Source organism: Panulirus ornatus, chromosome 47 (assembly GCF_036320965.1).
Source record: "Panulirus ornatus isolate Po-2019 chromosome 47, ASM3632096v1, whole genome shotgun sequence".
Classification (NCBI taxonomy): Eukaryota; Metazoa; Arthropoda; class Malacostraca; order Decapoda; family Palinuridae; genus Panulirus; species Panulirus ornatus.
Genome location: NC_092270.1, coordinates 16,523,678 through 16,543,331, shown reverse-complemented (window position 1 = coordinate 16,543,331; position 19,654 = coordinate 16,523,678). Strand labels below are relative to the sequence as shown.

The window sequence follows — 19,654 nt, the reverse complement described above, 5'->3', positions numbered from 1 at the left end:
TACAAAACTTCACCTTCGCCTCCACAAGATAATGATCAGACATCCCTCCAGTTGCACCTCTCAGCACATTAACATCCAAAAGTCTCTCGCACGCCTATCAATTAACACGTAATCCAATAACGCTCTCTGGCCAGCTCTCCTACTTACATACATATATTTATGTATATCTCTCTTTTTAAACCAGGTATTCCCAATCACCAGTCCTTTTTCAGCACATAAACCTACAAGCTCTTCACCATTTCCATTTACAACACTGAACACCCCATGTATACCAATTATTCCCTCAACTGCCACATTACTCACCTTTGCATTCAAATCACCCATCACTATAACCCGGTCTCGTGCATGAAAACTACTAACACACTCACTCAGCAGCTCCCAAAACACTTGCCTCTCATGATCTCTCTTCTCATGCCCAGGGTGCATATGCACCAATATCACCCATCTCTCTCCATCAACTTTCAGTTTTACCCATATCAATCTCGAATTTACTTTCTTACACTCTATCACATACTCCCACCACTCCTGTTTTAGGAGTAGTGCTACTCCTTCCCTTGCTCTTATCCTCTCATCAACCCCTGACTTTACTCCCAAGACATTCTCAAACCACTCTTCCCCTTTACCCTTGAGCTTCGTTTCAATCAGAGCCAAAACATCCAGGTTCCTTTCCTCAAACATACTACCTATCTCTCCTTTTTTCTCATCTTGGTTACATCCACACACATTTAGACACCCTAATCTGAGCCTTCGAGGAGGGTGAGCACTCCCCGCGTGACTCCTTCTGTTTCCCTTTTTAGAAAGTTAAAATACAAGGAGGGGAGGGTTTTTAGCCCTCTCTCCCGTCCCCTTTAGTCGCCTTCTACGACACGTGAGGAATACGTGGGAAGTATTCTTTCTCCCCTATCCCCAGGGATATATATATATATATATATATATATATATATATATATATATATATATATATATATATATATATATATATATATATATATATATATATATATATATATATATATATATATATATTTTTTTTTTTTTTTTTTTCAACCAGCCCTTAGGGGTGGATGAACAGCTGGATTGGCTGTGGACCGACTGCCACAACCAAGATTCGAGCCTTTGCGCTCGACCCTGGGTGGCCCGTGAATGCTTCATGATCAGGACCGCTAACCGTTACACCGCGGGAGCCAAACGTCGCCTCATCATACCCAGGCTGGTAGAGGTTCATGACGCTCAGTCGCCGGGTGAGGTTTGCATGGATGTGATGTGATCTTATTTTTTTTTTATCACATCAAGGCCGGGCCTTCATTGATAAACAGAGAGGATTACGAAAAGGAAAAACAAGAGATAGGGGAAAGTATTTTCGAATTCTAGTGTTTTTTGATATGTGTCAGGTCATAGATGTAGGGAAAGACATGATAAGGTAGAGAGTTCTAAAGCTTCGACGTGTAGGGAAAGAAAGTTATCAAATGGCCCATCCATGACTTGACAACGGCCCACCTCCCTCCCTCTGACCAGTCCTACACTAATACGCTGAGTGGGGAAGAGTTTGTTTATCAGTGAACAGAAGTGAGTAATCTGGATAAAGTTAGTTGCCATTTGTCTTTATACACACGTACGTCTACTGACTGGTTTACACACACACACACACACACACACACACACACACACACTATACACACACACACACACACACACACACACACACACACACACACACACACTCACACAGACGTGTGTAGGTGTTATCACCGCTGGTTGTGTAAGAAGTGTTCTGGCACGAAAATGGAAGGATAACAACAGAAGACATAACGTAGAGCGCGGGTTGTGAATCATCATTTTTGTGTCAGCTTTACACCCCAGAGGAAGCCAGCCAGCCAGCCAGCCAGCCAGCCAGCAGCCCAGTGCCACACCCGGTCGCAGTGACAGAGGGTCAGCAGTTCCCGTAGTATGGAGAGGAGGCTGTGTACCTGCTCGATCCTGGCCATCTTGGCGGGAGTTCCTGCCTCACATCTCACCTCCAGTGATCAATGGTCACCAGGTGTTAGCACCTCCGCCTCCTCACATAGCAGCCCCAGGCCACGACCAGCAGTCATCACCCGGGTTAACGGTCTACAGGAGGACGTGGGAGACATGGGTTCGACCGCTGGCCATCATGGTGTGAACACCCTCACCTCGGCCAACGCGTGGCCGTCGGAGTCATCGTCGCTGCGAGTGAGGAGAGATGAACTTGTCTGTCATGTCACTGGTTTCCGATGGAGGCTGACGGATATTGTCGCAACGACAAGGACAGACACCGTCCTCTACTTTCGTCCCAGGCGGAAGTTTAGTGGCATCTACGTCTACCTACATCTACGGGATGTCATAGAGGAATGGTGGATTTCTAAAGAGGAGCTTTGCATAACAAGCACCGCTGACTGGTACGAGTTATCGCTCGGTGCTCTGGTGGGCTCCACCAACTCCGACAAATGGATCATGTGGGCCGCCACAGACCAGTGTAACGTTACGCTATACCATACAACGTACTGGCCGGAGACGTACCTGTTCGTACAGTTGATCGTGAGATCTCGGGGTCCTTCCTGCTGGAGGTTCCACCTCAGGCCTTCCAACCGGACCCGTGACACCACCACTGCGGTCACACATCCCACAGAGCTGACCTCCCCCTGCTGACGACCTCTTCACGACCTCGACCCCATCTACCGATAGCCCAGACTCTCAGGTCGACCAGGTGGTGGTAGTCGTGGTGGCAGTGGTCGTTCTTGTCGTCCTGGTCGTCGCTGCTCTCTTCATACGATGCAGAATGACGTCATACACTCGTAAGTAAACACAAATAGTGAGAGAAAATGTCAGGAGAAAGACGCTTCCTGTTGTGTCGTTACTCACTTGTTGCCTCGCCTCGCTTACATTCATCCCCCAGTGGTGTCAGCTACAGCTTTACCCCAGTGGTGTCAGTTATAGCTTTACCCCAGTGGTATCACCTACAGCTTTACCCCAGTGGTGTCAGTTATAGCTTTACCCCAGTGGTGTCAGCTACAGCTTTACCCCGTGGTGTCAGTTATAGCTTTACCCCAGTGGTGTCAGCTACAGCTTTACCCCAGTGGTGTCAGTTATAGCTTTACCCCAGTGGTGTCAGCTACTGCTTTACCTCAGTGGTGACTGCTATTGCTTTACCCCAGTGGTGTCAGCTACAGCTTTACCCTAGAGGTGTCAGCTATCGATTTACCACAGTAGAGACTGCTATTCCTTTACCACAGTGATTTCAGCTATTTCTTTACCCAAGTGGTGTCAGGTACTGCTTTACCCCAGTGGTGTCAGCTATTGCTTTACCCCAGTGGTATCAGCTACTGCTTCACCCAAATGGTGTCAGCTACTGCTTTACCCCAGTGGTCTCAACTATTGCTTTACCTCATTGGTGACTGCTATTGCTTTACCCCAGTGGTCTCAACTATTGCTTTACCTCATTGGTGACTGCTATTGCTTTACCCCAGTGGTGTCAGCTATTGCTTTACCCCAGTGGTGTCAGCTATTGCTTTACCCCAGTGGTGTCAGCTATTGCTTTATCCCAGTGGTGTCAGCTATTGCTTTACCCCAGTGGTGTCAGCTATTGCTTTACCCCAGTGGTGTCAGCTATTGCTTTACCCCAGTGGTGTCAGCTATTGCTTTACCCCAGTGGTGTCGGCTATTGCTTTACCCCAGTGGTGTCAGCTATTGCTTTACCCCAGTGGTGTCAGCTATTGCTTTACCCAAGTGGTGTCAGCTATTGCTTTACCCCAGTGGTGTCAGCTATTGCTTTACCCCAGTGGTGTCAGCTATTGCTTTACCCCAGTGGTGTCAGCTATTGCTTTACCCCAGTGGTGTCAGCTATTGCTTTACCCAAGTGGTCTCAACTATTGCTTTACCTCATTGGTGACTGCTATTGCTTTACCCCAGTGGTGTCAGCTATTGCTTTACACCAGTGGTGTCAGGTATTGCTTTACCCCAGTGGTCTCAACTATTGCTTTACCTCATTGGTGACTGCTATTGCTTTACCCCAGTGGTGTCAGCTATTGCTTTACACCAGTGGTGTCAGCTATTGCTTTACCCCAGTGGTGTCAACTATTGCTTTACCCAAGTGGTGTCAGCTATTGCTTTACCCCAGTGGTGTCAGCTATTGCTTTACCCCAGTGGTGTCAGCTATTGCTTTACCCCAGTGGTGTCAGCTATTGCTTTACCCCAGTGGTGTCAGCTATTGCTTTACCCCAGTGGTGTCAGCTATTGCTTTACCCCAGTGGTGTCAGCACTTGCTTTACCCCAGTGGTGTCAGCTATTGCTTTACCCCAGTGGTGTCAGCTATTGCTTTACCCCAGTGGTGTCAGCTATTGTTTTACCATTATATTCATTTCCCTTTAGAAACCATTTACTGTAAGATATCGGGTCAATTTTATCTTTTTCCACGTACAGTGCTGTGGCATTGTTGTTGGTTCCCATGTACACTGCTGTGGCAGTGTTGTTGGTTCCCATGTACAGTGCTGTGGCAGTGTTGTTGGTTCCCATGTACAGTGCTGGGGCAGTGTGGGTGGGTCCCATGTACAGTGCTGTGGCAGTGTTGTTGGTTCTCATGTACAGTGCTGTGGCAGTGTTGTTGGTTCCCATGTACACTGCTGTGGCAGTGTTGTTGGTTCCCATGTACAGTGCTGTGGCAGTGTTGTTGGTTCCCATGTACAGTGCTGTGGCAGTGTTATTGGTTCCCATGTACACTGCTGTGGCAGTGTTGTTGGTTCCCATGTACAGTGCTGTGGCAGTGTTGTTGGTTCCCATGTACACTGCTGTGGCAGTGTTGTTGGTTCCCACGTACAGTGCTGGGGCAGTGTGGGTGGGTCCCATGTACAGTGCTGTGGCAGTGTTGTTGGTTCCCATGTACAGTGCTGTGGCAGTGTTGTTGGTTCCCATGTACAGTGCTGTGGCAGTGTTGTTGGTTCCCATGTACACTGCTGTGGCAGTGTTGTTGGGTCCCATGTACAGCGCTGTGGCAGTGTTGTTGGCTCCCATGTACAGTGCTGTGGCAGTGTTGTTGGTTCCCATGTACAGTTCTGTGGCAGTGTTGTTGGTTCCCATGTACAGTGCTGTGGCAGTGTTGTTGGTTCCCATGTACACTGCTGTGGCAGTGTTGTTGGTTCCCACGTACAGTGCTGGGGCAGTGTGGGTGGGTCCCATGTACAGTGCTGTGGCAGTGTTGTTGGTTCCCATGTACAGTGCTGTGGCAGTGTTGTTGGTTCCCACGTACAGTGCTGGGGCAGTGTTGTTGGTTCCCATGTACAGTGCTGTGGCAGTGTTGTTGGTTCCCATGTACAGTGCTGTGGCAGTGTTGTTGGTTCCCATGTACAGTGCTGGGGCAGTGTGGTTGATTCCCACGTACAGTGTTGGGCCAGTGTGGGTGGTTCCCACGTACGGTTCTGGGGAAGTGTGTGTGGTTCCCACGTACAGCGCTGGGGCAGTGTGGGTGGTTCCCACGTACAGCGCTGGGGCAGTGTGGGTGGTTCCCACGTACAGTGTTGGGGCAGTGTGGGTGGTTCCTACGTACAGCGCTGTGGCAGTGTTTTTGGTTACCATGTACAGTGCTGGTGCAGTGTGGGTAGTATGTACAGGGATGGTGCAGTGTGGGTAGTATGTCCAGTGATGGTGCAGTGTTGGTAGTATGTACAGTGCTGGCGCAGTTTGGGCAGTATGTACAGTGCTGGTGCAGTCCGGTAGTATGAACAGTGCTATTGCAGTGTTGGTAGTATGTACAGTGCTGGTGCAGTTTGGGTAGTATGTACAGTGCTGGTGCAGTGTAGGTAGTATGTACAGTGCTGGTGCAGTGTTGGTAGTATGTCCAGTGATGGTGCAGTGTTGGTAGTATGTACAGTGCTGGTGCAGTGTGGGTAGTATGTACAGTGCTGGTGCAGTGTGGGCAGTATTGTACAATGCTGGTGCAGTGTGGGTAGTATGTACAATGCTGGTGCAGTGTGGGTAGTATGTACAATGCTGGTGCAGTGTGGGTAGTATGTACAGTGCTGGTGCAGTGTGGGTAGTATGTACAGTGCTGGTGCAGTGTGGGTAGTATGTACAGTGCTGGTGCAGTGTTGGTAGTATGTACAGTGCTGGTGCAGTGTGGGTAGTATGTACAGTGCTGATTCAGTGTGGATAGTATGTACAATGTGGTGCAGTGTGGGTAGTATGTACAGTGCTGGTGCAGTGTGGGTAGTATGTACAGTGCTGGTGCAGTGTAGGTAGTATGTACAGTGCTGGTGCAGTGTAGGTAGTATGTACAGTGCTGGTGCAGTGTGGGTAGTATGTACAGTGCTGGGGAAGTGTTGGTAGTATGTAAAGTGCTGGTGCAGTGTTGGTAGTGTGTACAGTGCTGGTGCAGTGTGGGTAGTATGCACAGTGCTGGTGCAGTGTGTGTAGTATGTACAGCGCTGGTGCAGTGTAGGTAGCATGTACAGTACTGGTGCAGTGTGGGTAGCATGTACAGTGCTAGTGCAGTGTGGATAGCATGTACAGTGCTGGTGCAGTGTAGGTAGTATGTACAGCGCTGGTGCAGTGTGGGTAGTATGTACAGTGCTGGTGCAGTGTGGGTAGTATGTACAGTGCTGGTGCAGTGCAGGTAGTATGTACAGTGCTTGTGCAGCGTAGGTAGTATGTACAGTGCTGGGGCAGTGTTGGTAGTATGTACAGTGCTGGTGCAGTGTGGGTAGTGTGTACAGTGCTGGTGCAGTGTGGGTGGTATGTACAGTGCTGGTGCAGTGTGTGTAGTATGTACAGCGCTGGTACAGTGTAGGTAGTATGTACAGTACTGGTGCAGTGTGGGTAGTATTTACAGTGCTGGTGCAGTGTGGGTAGCATGTACAGTGCTGGTGCAGTGTAGTTAGTCTGTACAGCACTGGTGCAGTGTGGGTAGTATGTACAGTGCTGGTGCAATGTGGGTAGTATGTACAGTGCTGGTGCAATGTGGGTAGTATGTACAGTGCTGGTTGCAGTGTGGGTAGTACGTACAGTGCTGGTGCAGTGTGGGTAGTATGTACAGTGCTGGTGCAGTGTGGGTAGTATGTACAGTGCTGGTGCAGTGTGGGCAGTATGTACAGTGCTGGTGCAGTGTGGGTAGTATATACAGTGCTGGTGCAGTGTTGGTAGTATGTACAGCGCTGGTGCAGTGTGGGTAGTATGTACAGTGCTGGTGCAGTGTGAGTAGTATGTACAGCGCTGGTGCAGTGTGGGTAGTATGTACAGTGCTGACTCAGTGTAGGTAGTATGTACAGTGCTGGTGCAGTGTGGGTAGTATGTACAGTACTGGTGCAGTGTAGGTATTATGTGCAGTGCTGGTGCAGTGTAGGTAGCATGTACAGTGCTGGTGCAGCGTGGGTACTTTGTACAGTGCTGGTGCAGTGTGGGTAGTATGTACAGTGCTGGTTCAGTATAGGTAGTATGTACAGTGCTGGTGCAGTGTAGTTAGTAAGTACAGTGCTGGTGCAGTGTTGGTATTATGTACAGTGCTGGTGCAGTGTGGGTAGTATGTACATTGCTGGTGCAGTGTGAGTAGTATGTACAGTGCTGGTGCAGTGTTGGTCGTATGTACAGTGCTGGTGCATTGTGGGTAGTATGTACAGTGCTGGTGCAGTGTGGGTAGTATGTACAGTGCTGGTGCAGTGTGGTAGTATGTACAGTGCTGGTGCAGTGTGGGTAGTATGGACAGTGCTGGTGCAGTGTGGTAGTATGTGCAGTGCTGGTGCAGTGTAGGTAGTATGTACAGTGCTGGTGCAGTGTGGGTAGTATGTACAGTGCTGGTGCAGTGTGGGTAGTATGTACAGTGCTGGGGAAGTGAAGTGTAGGTAGTATGTACAGTGCTGGTTCAGTGTGGGTAGTATGTACAGTGCTGGTGCAGTGTGGGTAGTATGTACAGTGCTGGTGCAGTGTTGGTAGTATGTACAGCGCTTGTGCAGTGTGGGTAGTATGTACAGTGCTGGTGCAGTGTGAGTAGTATGTACAGTGCTAGTGCAGTGTGAGTAGCATGTATAGTGCTGGTGCAGTGTGGGTAGTATGTACAGTGCTGGTGCAGTGTGGGTACTATGTACAGTGCTGGTGCAGTGTGGTAGTATGTACAGTGCTGGTGCAGTGTAGGTAGTATGTACAGTGCTGGTGCAGTGTGAGTAGTATGTACAGTGCTGGTGCATAGTGAGTACTATGTACAGTGCTGGTGCAGTGTAGTTAGTATGTACAGTGCTGGTGCAGTGTTGGTATTATGTACAGTGCTGGTGCAGTGTGTGTAGTATGTACAGTGCTGGTGCAGTGTGAGTAGTATGTACAGTGCTGGTGCAGTGTGGGTAGCATGTACAGTGCTGGTGCATTGTGGGTAGTATGTACAGTGCTGGTGCAGTGGAGGTAGTATGTACAGTACTGGTGCAGTGTGGTAGTATGTACAGTGCTGGTGCAGTGTGGGTAGTATGTACAGTGCTGGTGCAGTGTGGTAGTATGTACAGTGCTGGTGCAGTGTAGGTAGTATGTACAGTGCTGGTGTAGTGTGGGTAGTATGTACAGCGCTGGTGCAGTGTGGGTAGTATGTACAGTGCTGGTGTAGTGTGGGTAGTATGTACAGCGCTGGTGCAGTGTGGGTAGTATGTAGAGTGCTGGTGCATTGTGGGTAGTATGTACAGTGCTGGTGTAGTGTAGGTAGTATGTACAGTGCTGGTGCAATGTGGGTAGTATGTACAGTGCTGGTGCAGTGTGGTAGTATGTACAGTGCTAGTGCAATGTGGGTAGTATGTGCAGTGCTTTTGCAGTGTGGGTAGTATGTACAGTGCTGGTGCAGTGTTGGTAGTATGTACAGTGCTGGTGCAGTGTGGGTAGTATGTGCAGTGCTGGTGTAGTGTGGGTAGTATGTACAGCGCTGGTGCAGTGTGGGTAGTATGTACAGTGCTGGTGCAGTGTGGGTAGTATGTAGAGTGCTGGTGTAGTGTAGGTAGTATGTATAGTGCTGGTGCAGTGTGGGTAGTATATACAGTGCTGGTGCAGTTTAGGTAGTATGTACAGCGCTAGTGCAGTGTGGGTAGTATGTACATTGCTGGGGCAGTGTTGGTAGTATGTACAGTGCTGGTGCAGTGTAGTAGTATGTACAGTGCTGGTTCAGTGTGGGTAGTATGTACAGTGCTGGTGCAGTGTGGGTAGTATGTACAGTGCTGGTGCAGTGTGGGTAGTATGTCCAGTGATGGTGCAGTGTTGGTAGTATGTACAGCGCTGGTGCAGTGTGGGTAGTATGTGGGTAGCATGTACAGTGCTGGTGCAGTGTGGGTAATATGTATAAGGTTGGTGCAGTGTGGGTAGTATGCAGAGTGCTGGTGCAGTGTGGTAGTGTGTACAGTGCTGGTGCAGTGTGGGTAGTATGTACAGTGCTGGTGCAGTGTGGTAGTATGTACAGCGCTGGTGCAGTGTGGGTAGTGTGTACAGTGCTGGTGCAGTGTGGGTAGTATGTACAATGCTGGTGCAGTGTGGGTAGTATGTACAGTGCTAGGGCAGTGTTGGTAGTATGTACAGTGCTGGTGCAGTGTGGGTAGTATGTACAGTGCTGGTGCAGTGTGGGTGGTATGTACAGTGTTGGTGCAGTGTGTGTAGTATGTACAGCGCTGGTGCAGTGTGGGTAGTATGTACAGTGCTGGTTCAGTGTTGGTAGTATGTACAGTGCTGGTGCAGTGTGAGTAGTATCTACAGTGCTGGTGCAGTGTGGGTAGTATGTACAGTGCTGGGGCAGTGTTGGTAGTATGTACAGTGCTGGTGCAGTGTGGGTAGTAAGTACAGTGCTGGTGCAGTGTGGGTGGTATGTACAGTGTTGGTGCAGTGTGTGTAGTATGTTCACTGCTGGTGCAGTGTGGGTAGTATGTACAGTGCTGGTGCAGTGTGGGTAGTATGTACAGTGCTGGTGCAGTGTGGGTAGCATGTACAGTGCTGGTGCAGTGTAGGTTGGATGTACCGTGCTGGTGCAGTGTGGGCAGTATGTACAGTGCTGGTGCAGTGTGGGTTGTGTGCATAGTGCTGGTGCAGTGTTGGTAGTATGTACAGTGCTGGTGCAGTGTGGGTAGTATGTACAGTGCTGGGGCAGTGTGGGTAGTATGTATAGTGCTGGTGCAGTGTGGGTAGTATGTACAGTGGTAGTGCAGTGTGATAGTAGGTACAGTGCTGGTGCAGTGTGGGTAGTATGTACAGTGCTGGTGCAGTGTGGGTAGTATGTACAGTGCTGGTGCAGTGTGGGTAGTATGTACAGTGCTGGTGCAGTGTGGGTAGTATGTAAAGTGCTGGTGCAGTGTGGGTAGTATGTACAGCGCTGGGGCAGTGTTGGTAGTATGTACAGTGCTGGTGCAGTGTGGGTAGTAGGTACAGTGCTGGTGCAGTGTGGGTGGTATGTACAGTGCCGGTGCATTGTGGGTAGTATATACAGTGCTGGTTCAGTGTGGGTAGTATGTAGAGTGTTGGTGTAGTGTTGGAAGTATGTACAGTGCTGGTGCAGTGTGTGTAGTATATACAGTGCTGGTGCAGTGTAGGTAGTATGTACAGCGTTAGTGCAGTGTGGGTAGTATGTACATTGCTGGTGCAGTGTTGGTAGTATGTACAGTGCTGGTGCAGTGTAGGTAGTATGTACAGTTCTGGTGCAGTGTGGGTAGTATGTACAGTGCTGGTGCAGTGTTGGTAGTATGTACAGCGCTTGTGCAGTGTGGGTAGTATGTACAGTGCTGGTGCAGTGTGAGTAGTATATACAGTGCTGGTGCAGTGTGGGTAGCATGTACAGTGTTGGTGCAGTGTGGGTAGTATGTACAGTGCTGGTGCAGTGTGAGTAGTATATACAGTGCTGGTGCAGTGTGGGTAGCATGTACAGTGTTGGTGCAGTGTGGGTAGTATGTAGAGTGCTGGTGCAGTGTGGATAGTTTGTACAGTGCTGGTGCAGTGTAGTAGTATGTACAGTGCTGGTGCAGTGTGGGTAGTATGTACAGTGCTGGTGCAGTGTGGTAGTATGTACAGTGCTGGTGCAGTGTGGGTAGTATGAACAGTGCTGGTGGAGTGTGGGTAGTATGTACAGTGCTGGTGCAGTGTGGGTAGTATGTACAGGGCTGGGGCAATGTTGGTAGTATGTACAGTGCTGGTGCAGTGTAGGTAGTATGTACAGTGCTGGTGCAGTGTGGGTAGTATGTATAGCGCTGGTGCAGTGTGGGTAGTATGTACAGTGCTGGTGCAGTGTGGGTAGTATGTACAGTGCTGGTGCAGTGGAGGTAGCATGTACAGTGCTGGTGCAGTGTGGGTAGTATGTACAATGATGGTGCAGTGTGGGTAGTATGTACAGTGCTGGTGCAGTGTGGGTAGTATGTACAGTGCTTGTGCACTGTGGGTAGTATGTACAGTGCTGGTGCAGTGTGGGTAGCATGTACAGTGCTGGTGCAGTGTTAGCAGTATTTACAGTGCTGGTGCAGTGTGGGTAGTATGTACAGTGCTGGTGCAGTGTGAGTAGTATGTACAGTGCTGGTGCAGTGTGGGTAGTATGTACAGCGCTGGTGCAGTGTGGGTAGTATGTACAGTGCTGGTGCAGTGTGGGTAGTATGTACAGTGCTGGTGCAGTGTGGGTAGTATGTACAGTGCTGGTGCAGTGGAGGTAGTATGTACAATGATGGTGCAGCGTGGGTAGTATGTACAGTGCTGGTGCAGTGTGGGTAGTATGTATAGTGCTGGTGCAGTGTGGGTAGTATGTACAGTGCTGGTGCAGTGTGGGTAGTATGTACAGTGCTGGTGCAGTGTGCGTAGTATGTACAGTGCTGGTGCAGTGTGGGTAGTATGTACAGTGCTGGTGCAGTGTGGGTAGTATGTACAGTGCTGGTGCAGTGTGGGTAGTATGTACAGTGCTGATGCAGTGGAGGTAGTATGTACAATGATGGTGCAGTGTGGGTAGTATGTACAGTGCTGGTGCAGTGGAGGTAGCATGTACAGTTCTGGTGCAGTGTGGGTAGTATGTACAGTGCTGGTGCAGTGTGGGTAGTATGTACAGTGCTGGTGCAGTGTGCGTAGTATGTACAGTGCTGGTGCAGTGTGGGTAGTATGTACAATGATGGTGCAGTGTGGGTAGTATGTACAGTGCTGGTGCAGTGTTGGTAGTATGTACAGTGCTGGTACAGTGTGGGTAGTATGTACAGTGCTGGTGCAGTGTTGGTAGTATGTACAGTACTGGTGCAGTGTGAGTCAGTTTCTATACATAGGATGAACGTATCCATCTTGTGTTGTATGCATCCTAAACATCTTCAAACAATATCAAACTTTATGATTATATAAAACATTTTATCTACACTGTAATGATGGATTCCTTGCGATGCCTCAGCATAATAGTGAAAATAGGTATGTAATATGTGTATTGATATATAACCTCTAAAGCTTGCCCAGTACCAAGATAAGCTAAGCTTGTTGGGAATGTTACAAATGACATTATCGGGAGAGGAAGTGGAAATGTCGGGAGGCACAACAAGTGTGGCTGGGCACGACTCGCTGCTCCTCCACCTCCACTCTGCTTGCCTCTCACTCCAGCCACACACACACACACACACACACACACACACACACAGCTGCTGTGTCTCCCGTTGGCACTTACTCTACGTATAAATTACACCTTTACAAAAATGTGGCTTAGCTGCCATGCAGAGGTTTTCCCGTCCTGGTATGACAAAATGATTTCAGTCATGTATTTATAACAGGAAGTTTGATACTGCTTGAACGAACAGACATGTAGAACAAGACTGTGCCGTGAACCAGGATTGTACAACGTATTCATAAGTGCGAACAAGTACACATAAACAAACATACAAACATTAATCTCTCTCTCTCTCTCTCTCTCTCTCTCTCTCTCTCTCTCTCTCTCTCTCTCTCTCTCTCTCTCTCTCTAAGTGCTCGAGCACTGAACCCGGGTCATGGGAAACGATAGGTAGACAGCACAACCACTTAACCAACCATGATGATCACATATGTATAACATAACTAGTAGTGACATGTGTCTGGCCCCGCCCGTCTGGGTATGACGGGTGACCACGCTTGACAACATCACTTTGCTCTCAGGTTTGTGTCACTTGTTTCCACCAGTTTGTCTTGCCTTGCTTCGTGTTGGATGTTCTGTTGTCCTCCTGGTAAACTGAACAGTCAAAAATCTTCTTTATTGTCTCCATCTTCCGGACATATCCATCTATTCATTATCTTATTTTTATCTATTTACGTTGAAGGCTTCAGTCACAGATCAAAGTCCACATCAAGACCGGACCTTAATTGAAACATAGACACGATTATGAAACAGGAAAAAGACAAGGACAAGTATTCACGAACTTTGGAGACACAGAAATACTATCTTTTAGAATGTGCTACGTCATACTTACTGGGAAAGACATGAGAGGGTAGAGAGTTCCAAAGCTTCGAGATGTAGGAAAAGAAACAATTATGAAAACTGCCCACCCTGAGTTGCCGATGACCACACAATAACCATGTGACGCAGCAGTTTGCCGAGTATTGCGTGGTCTAGCCCGTGGTGGGGGGCACACAAGCAGCCAGATCTCGGGAGCAAAAACCAAAATTATGTATATGGAAGAGGAAAAGTGAACCATCATTGCGGCGTTGTCTTCTCTCGTAATAGAATTTACCTTCAAGTATCTCCATGATTATATTGATGTAACACTGGGGGAAGCAAGCATGGATTGGTGATGTAACACTGGGGGAAGCAAGCATGGATTGGTGATGTAACACCGGGGGAAGCAAGTATGGATTGGTGATGAAACACTGGGGGAAGCAAGTATGGATTGGTGATGTAACACTGAGGGAAGCAAGTATGGATTGGTGATGAAACACTGGGGGAAGCAAGTATGGATTGGTGATGTAACACTGGGGAGAGCAAGCATGGATTGGTGATGAAACACCGGGGGAAGCAAGCATGGATTGGTGATGAAACACCGGGGGAAGCAAGCATGGATTGGTGATGAAACACTGGGGGAAGCAAGTATGGATTGGTGATGTAACACCGGGGGAAGCAAGCTTGGATTGGTGATGAAACACCGGGGGAAGCAAGTATGGATTGGTGATGTAACATTGGGGAGAGCAAACATGGATTGGTGATGTAACACTGGGGAGAGCAAGCATGGATTGGTGATGAAACACTGTGGGAAGCAAGTATGGATTGGTGATGAGACACTGGGGAAGCAAGTATGGATTGGTGATGAAACACCGGGGGAAGCAAGCATGGATTGGTGATGAAACACCGGGGGAAGCAAGCATGGATTGGTGATGAAACACTGGGGGAAGCAAGTATGGATTGATGATGTAACACTGGGGAGAGCAAGTATGGATTGGTGATGAAACACTGGGGAGAGCAAGTATGGATTGGTGATGAAACACTGGGGGAAGCAAGTATGGATTGGTGATGTAACACTGGGGAGAGCAAGTATGGATTGATGATGTAACACTGGGGAGAGCAAGTATGGATTGGTGATGAAACACTGGGGGAAGCAAGTATGGCTTGGTGATGAAACACTGGGAGGAAGCAAGTATGGATTGGTGATGTAACACTGAGGGAAGCAAGTATGGATTGGTGATGTAACACTGGGGAGAGCAAGCATGGATTGGTGATAAAACACTGGGGGAAGCAAGTATGGATTGGTGATGAAACACCGGGGGAAGCAAGCATGGATTGGTGATGTAACACTTGGGGAGCAAGCATGGATTGGTGATGAAGCACTGGGGCAAGCAAGTATGGATTGGTGATGAGACACTGTGGGAAGCAAGTATGGATTAGTGATGTAACACGGGGGGGGGTATGAACTGGTGATGTAACACTGGGGGAAGCAAATATGGATTGGTGATGTAACACTGCGGAAGCAAGTACGAGTTGGTGATGTAACACTCGGGGAAGCAAGTATAGATTGGTGATGTAACATAGTTGGGAGCAAGCATGGAGTGGTGATGTAACACTGGGGGAAGAAATTATGGATTGATGATGTAACACTGGCGGAAGCAAGCATGGATTGGTGATGTAACACAGTAGGGAGCAAGCATGGATTGGTGAAGTAACACTGAGGAAGCAAGTATGGATTGGTGATGTAACAGTGCGGGAAGCAAGCATGGATGAGTGAAGTAACAGCGGGGGAAGCAAGTATGGATTGGTGATGTAACACTAGGGGAGGCAAGTATGAATCAGTGATGTAACGCAGTGGGGAGCAAACATGGACTGGTGATGTAACACTGGGGGAAGCAACTATGAATTGGTGATGTAACACTGGGGGAGGCAACTATGAATAGGTGATGTAACACTGGGGGAGGCAAGAATGGAGTGATGATGTAACATAGTGGGGAGCAGGCAGGGATTGGTGATGTAACACTGGGGGAGGCAAGTATGGATTGGTGATGTAACACTGGGGGAAGCAACTATGAATTGGTGATGTAACACTGGGGGAGGCAAGTATGGATTGGTGATGTAACATAGTGGGAAGCAGGCAGGGATTGGTGATGTAACACTAGAGGGGGCAAGAATGGATTGATGATGTAACATAGTGGGGAGCAAACATGGATTGGTGATGTAACACTGGGGGAAGCAAGTATGGATTGGTGATGTAACACTGGGGGAGGCAAGTATGGATTGGTGATGTAACACTGGGGGAAGCAAGTATGGATTGATGATGTAACATAGTGGGAAGCAGGCAGGGATTGGTGATGTAACACGAGGGGAGGCAAGAATGGATTGATGTAGCATAGTGGGGAGCAAACATGGATTGGTGATGTAACACTGGGGGAAGCAAGTATGGACTGGTGATGTAACACTGGGGGAGGCAAGTATGGATTGGTGATGTAACACTGGGGGAGGCAAGTATGGATTGATGATGTAACATAGTGGGAAGCAGGCAGGGATTGGTGATGTAACACTAGGGGAGGCAAGAATGGATTGATGATGTAACATAGTGGGGAGCAAACATGGATTGGTGATGTAACACTGGGGGAAGCAAGTATGGATTGGTGATGTAACATAGTGGGAAGCAGGCAGGGCTTGGTGATGTAACACTGGGGGAAGCAAGTATGGATTGATGATGTAACATAGTGGGAAGCAGGCAGGGATTGGTGATGTAACACTGGAGAAGCAAGTATGAATTGGTGATGTAACACTTGGGGAAGCAAGTATGGATTGGTGATGTAACACTGGGGAAGGCAAGAATGGATTGATGATGTAACACAGTGGGGAGCAAACATGGATTGGTGATGTAACAGTGGGGGAAGCTAGCATGGATTGGTGATGTAGAACAGTGGGGAGCAAACATGGGTTGGTGATGTAACACTGGGGGAAGAAAGTATGAATTGGTGACGTAACACTGGGGAAAGCAAGTATGGATTGGTGATGTAACACATTGGGGAGCAAACATGGATTGGTGATGTAACACTGTGGGAAGCAAGCATGGGTTGGTGATATAAAACAGTGGGGAGCAAATATGGATTTGTGATGTAACACTTGGGGAAACAAGTATAAATTGGTAATATAAGACAGTGGGCAGCAAACATGGATTGGTGATGTAACACTGGGGGAAGCAAGTATGGATTGGTGACGTAACACTGGGGAAAGTAAATATGGATTGGTGATGTAACACAGTGGGGAGCAATAAAATGATTGGTGATGTACGACTGGGGGAAGCAAGCATGGATTGGTGATGCAACACTGGGGAAAGCAAGTATGGATCGATGATGTGACATATTGGGAAGCAAGTATGGATTGGTGATGTAACACAGTAAGGAGCAAGCATGGATTGGTGTTGTAACACTGGGGGAACGAAGCATTAATTGGTGATGCATCACAGTGGGAAGCAAGTATGGATTGGGGATGTAACACGGTGGGAAGCAAGGATGGATTGGTAATGCTACACAGGGGGAAGGAAGAATGGATTGGTGATGTAACCCTTGGGGAAGCAAGCATGGATTGGTGATGTAGCACTGGGGGGAAGCAAGTATGGATTGGTGATGTAACACAGTGGAGAGAAAGCATGGATTGGTGATGTACCACTAGGGGAAGCAAGTATGGATTGGTGATGTAACACTGTGGGAAGCAAGTATGGATTGGTGATGTAACACTTGGGGAAGCAGGTATGGATTGGTGATGTAACACTGGGGAAGCAAGAATGGATTGGTGATGTAACACTGGGGGAAGCAAGTATGGATTGGTGATGTAACACTGGGGAAGCAAGTATGGATTGGTGATGTAACACTGGGGAAGAAAGAATGGATTGGTGATGTAACACTAGAGGAAGCAAGTATGGATTGGTGATGTAACACTAGGAGAAGCAAGTATGGATTGGTGATGTAAGAAAGTGTGGAGCAAGCATGGATTGGTGATGTAACACTGAGGGAAGGAAGTATGGATTGGAGACGTAACACAGGGGTAACGACGTATTAATTGGTGATGCAACACATTGGGGAGCAAGTATTGATTGGTAATGTAACACTGGGTGAAGAAAGTATGGATTGGTGATGTAACACTGGGGGAAGCAAGTATGGATTGGTGATGTAACACTAGGGGAGGCAAGTATGGATTGTCGATGTAACACAGTGGGGAGCAAGCATGGATTGGTGATGTAACACTGGGGGAAGCAAGTATGGGTTGGTGATGTAACATAGTGGGGAGCAAACATGGATTGGTGATATAACACTTGGGGAAGCAATGGTGGATTGGTGATGTAACACATTGGGAAGCAAGTATCGATTAGTGATGTAACACTAGGGGGAGCAAGTATAGATTGGTGATGTAACACTGGGGGAAGCAAGAATGGATTGGTGATGTAACACTGGAGGAAGCAAGTCTGGATTGGTGATGTAACACTGGGAGAAGCAAGTATGGATTGGTGATGTAACAAAGTGTGGAGCAAGCATAGATTGGTGATGCAACACTGAGGGAAGGAAGTATGGATTGGTGACGTAACACAGGAGTAACGACGTATTAATTGGTGATGCAACACAGTGGGGAGCAAATATTGATTGGTAATGCAACACTGGGTGAAGAAAGTATGGATTGGTGATGTAACACTGGGGAAGCAAGTATGGATTGGTGATGTAACACTAGGGGAGGCAAGTATGGATTGGCGATGAAACACAGTGGGGAGCAAGCATGGATTGGTGATGTAACACTGGGGAAAGCAAGTATGGGTTGGTGATGTAACACTGGGGGAGGCAAATATGGATTGATAATGTAACACAGTGGGGAACAAGCATGGATTGGTGATGTAATACTAGAGTAAGCAAGTATGGATTGGTGATGTAACACTGGGGGAGGCAAGTATTGATTGGTGATGTAATACTAGAGTAAGCAAGTATGGATTGGTGGTGTAACACGAGGGGAAGCAAGTATTGATTGGTGATGTAACATAGTGGGGAGCAATCATGGATTGGTGATGTAACACTGGGGGAAGTAATGATGGATTGGTGATGTAACACAGTGGGAAGCAAGCATGGATTAGTGACGTAATACTAGGGGGAGCAAGTATAGATTGGTGATGTAACACTGGGGAAGCAAGAATGAATTTGTGATGTAACACTGGGGGAAGTAACTATGGATTGGTGATGTAACACTGGGGGAAGTAACTATGGATTGGTGATGTAACACATTGGGGAGCAAGTATAGATTGGTGATGTAACACTTGGGGAAGGAAGCATGGGTTAGTGATGTAACACTCGTTGAAGCAACTATGGATTGGTGATGTAACACTGGGGGAAGCAAGTGTGGATATGTGATGTAACACAGTGGGGAGCAAACATGAATTAGTGATGTAACACTGGGGGAAGCAAGTATGGATTGGTGATGTAACATAGTGGGGAGCAAACATGGATTGGTGATATAACACTTGGGGAAGCAATGGTGGATTGGTGATGTAACACATTGGGAAGCAAGTATGAATTAGTCATGTAACACTAGGGGGAGCAAGTATAGATTGGTGATGTAACACTGGGGAAGCAAGAATGGATTGGTGATGTAACACTGGGGGAAGCAAGTATAGATTGGTGATGTAACACTGGGGGAGGCAAACATAGATTGGTGATGTAACACTGGGGGAAGCAAGTATGAATTGCTGACGTAACACTGGAGAAGGCAAATATGGATTAGTAATGTAACACTGGGGTAAGCAAGTATGGATTGGTGATGTAACACTGGGGGAAGCAAGTATGGACTGGTGATGTAACACTGGGGAAGGAAGCATGGATTGGTGATGTAATACTGGGGAAAACAAGTATGGATTGGTGACGTAACACTGGAATAGGCAAATATGGATTGGTGAGGTAACTTTGGGGGAAGCAAGCATGGATTGGTGATGTAACACTGGGGAAGCAAGTATGGATTGGTGATGTAATACTGGGGAAGCAAGAATGGATTGGTGATGCAACACTGGGGGAAGGAAGCATGGATTGGTGATGTAACACTGGGGAAAACAAGTATGGATTGGTGACGTAACACTGGAAGAGGCAAATATGGATTGGTGATGTAACACTGGAGGAAGCAAGCATGGATTGGTGATGTAACACTGGGGTAAGCAATTATGGATTGGTGATGTAACACTGGGGGAAGGAAGCATGGATTGGTGATGTAACACTGGGAGGGGCAAGTATGGATTGGTGA

The 19,654-nt window shown here is 47.9% G+C and overlaps 1 protein-coding gene across 1 annotated transcript in view; it reads left to right on the top strand.

The window, feature by feature from the left end:
- The first annotated feature begins 1,873 nt into the window (after window positions 1-1,873).
- The window catches only part of LOC139763612 (uncharacterized), a 35,180-nt gene continuing 17,399 nt past the window's right edge, over window positions 1,874-19,654 (top strand). The window contains exon 1 of the mRNA XM_071689834.1: window positions 1,874-2,813. Within this exon, the coding sequence (XP_071545935.1) occupies window positions 2,798-2,813 (16 nt within the window). The 5' untranslated portion in view covers window positions 1,874-2,797. The remainder of the gene's footprint in view (window positions 2,814-19,654) is intronic.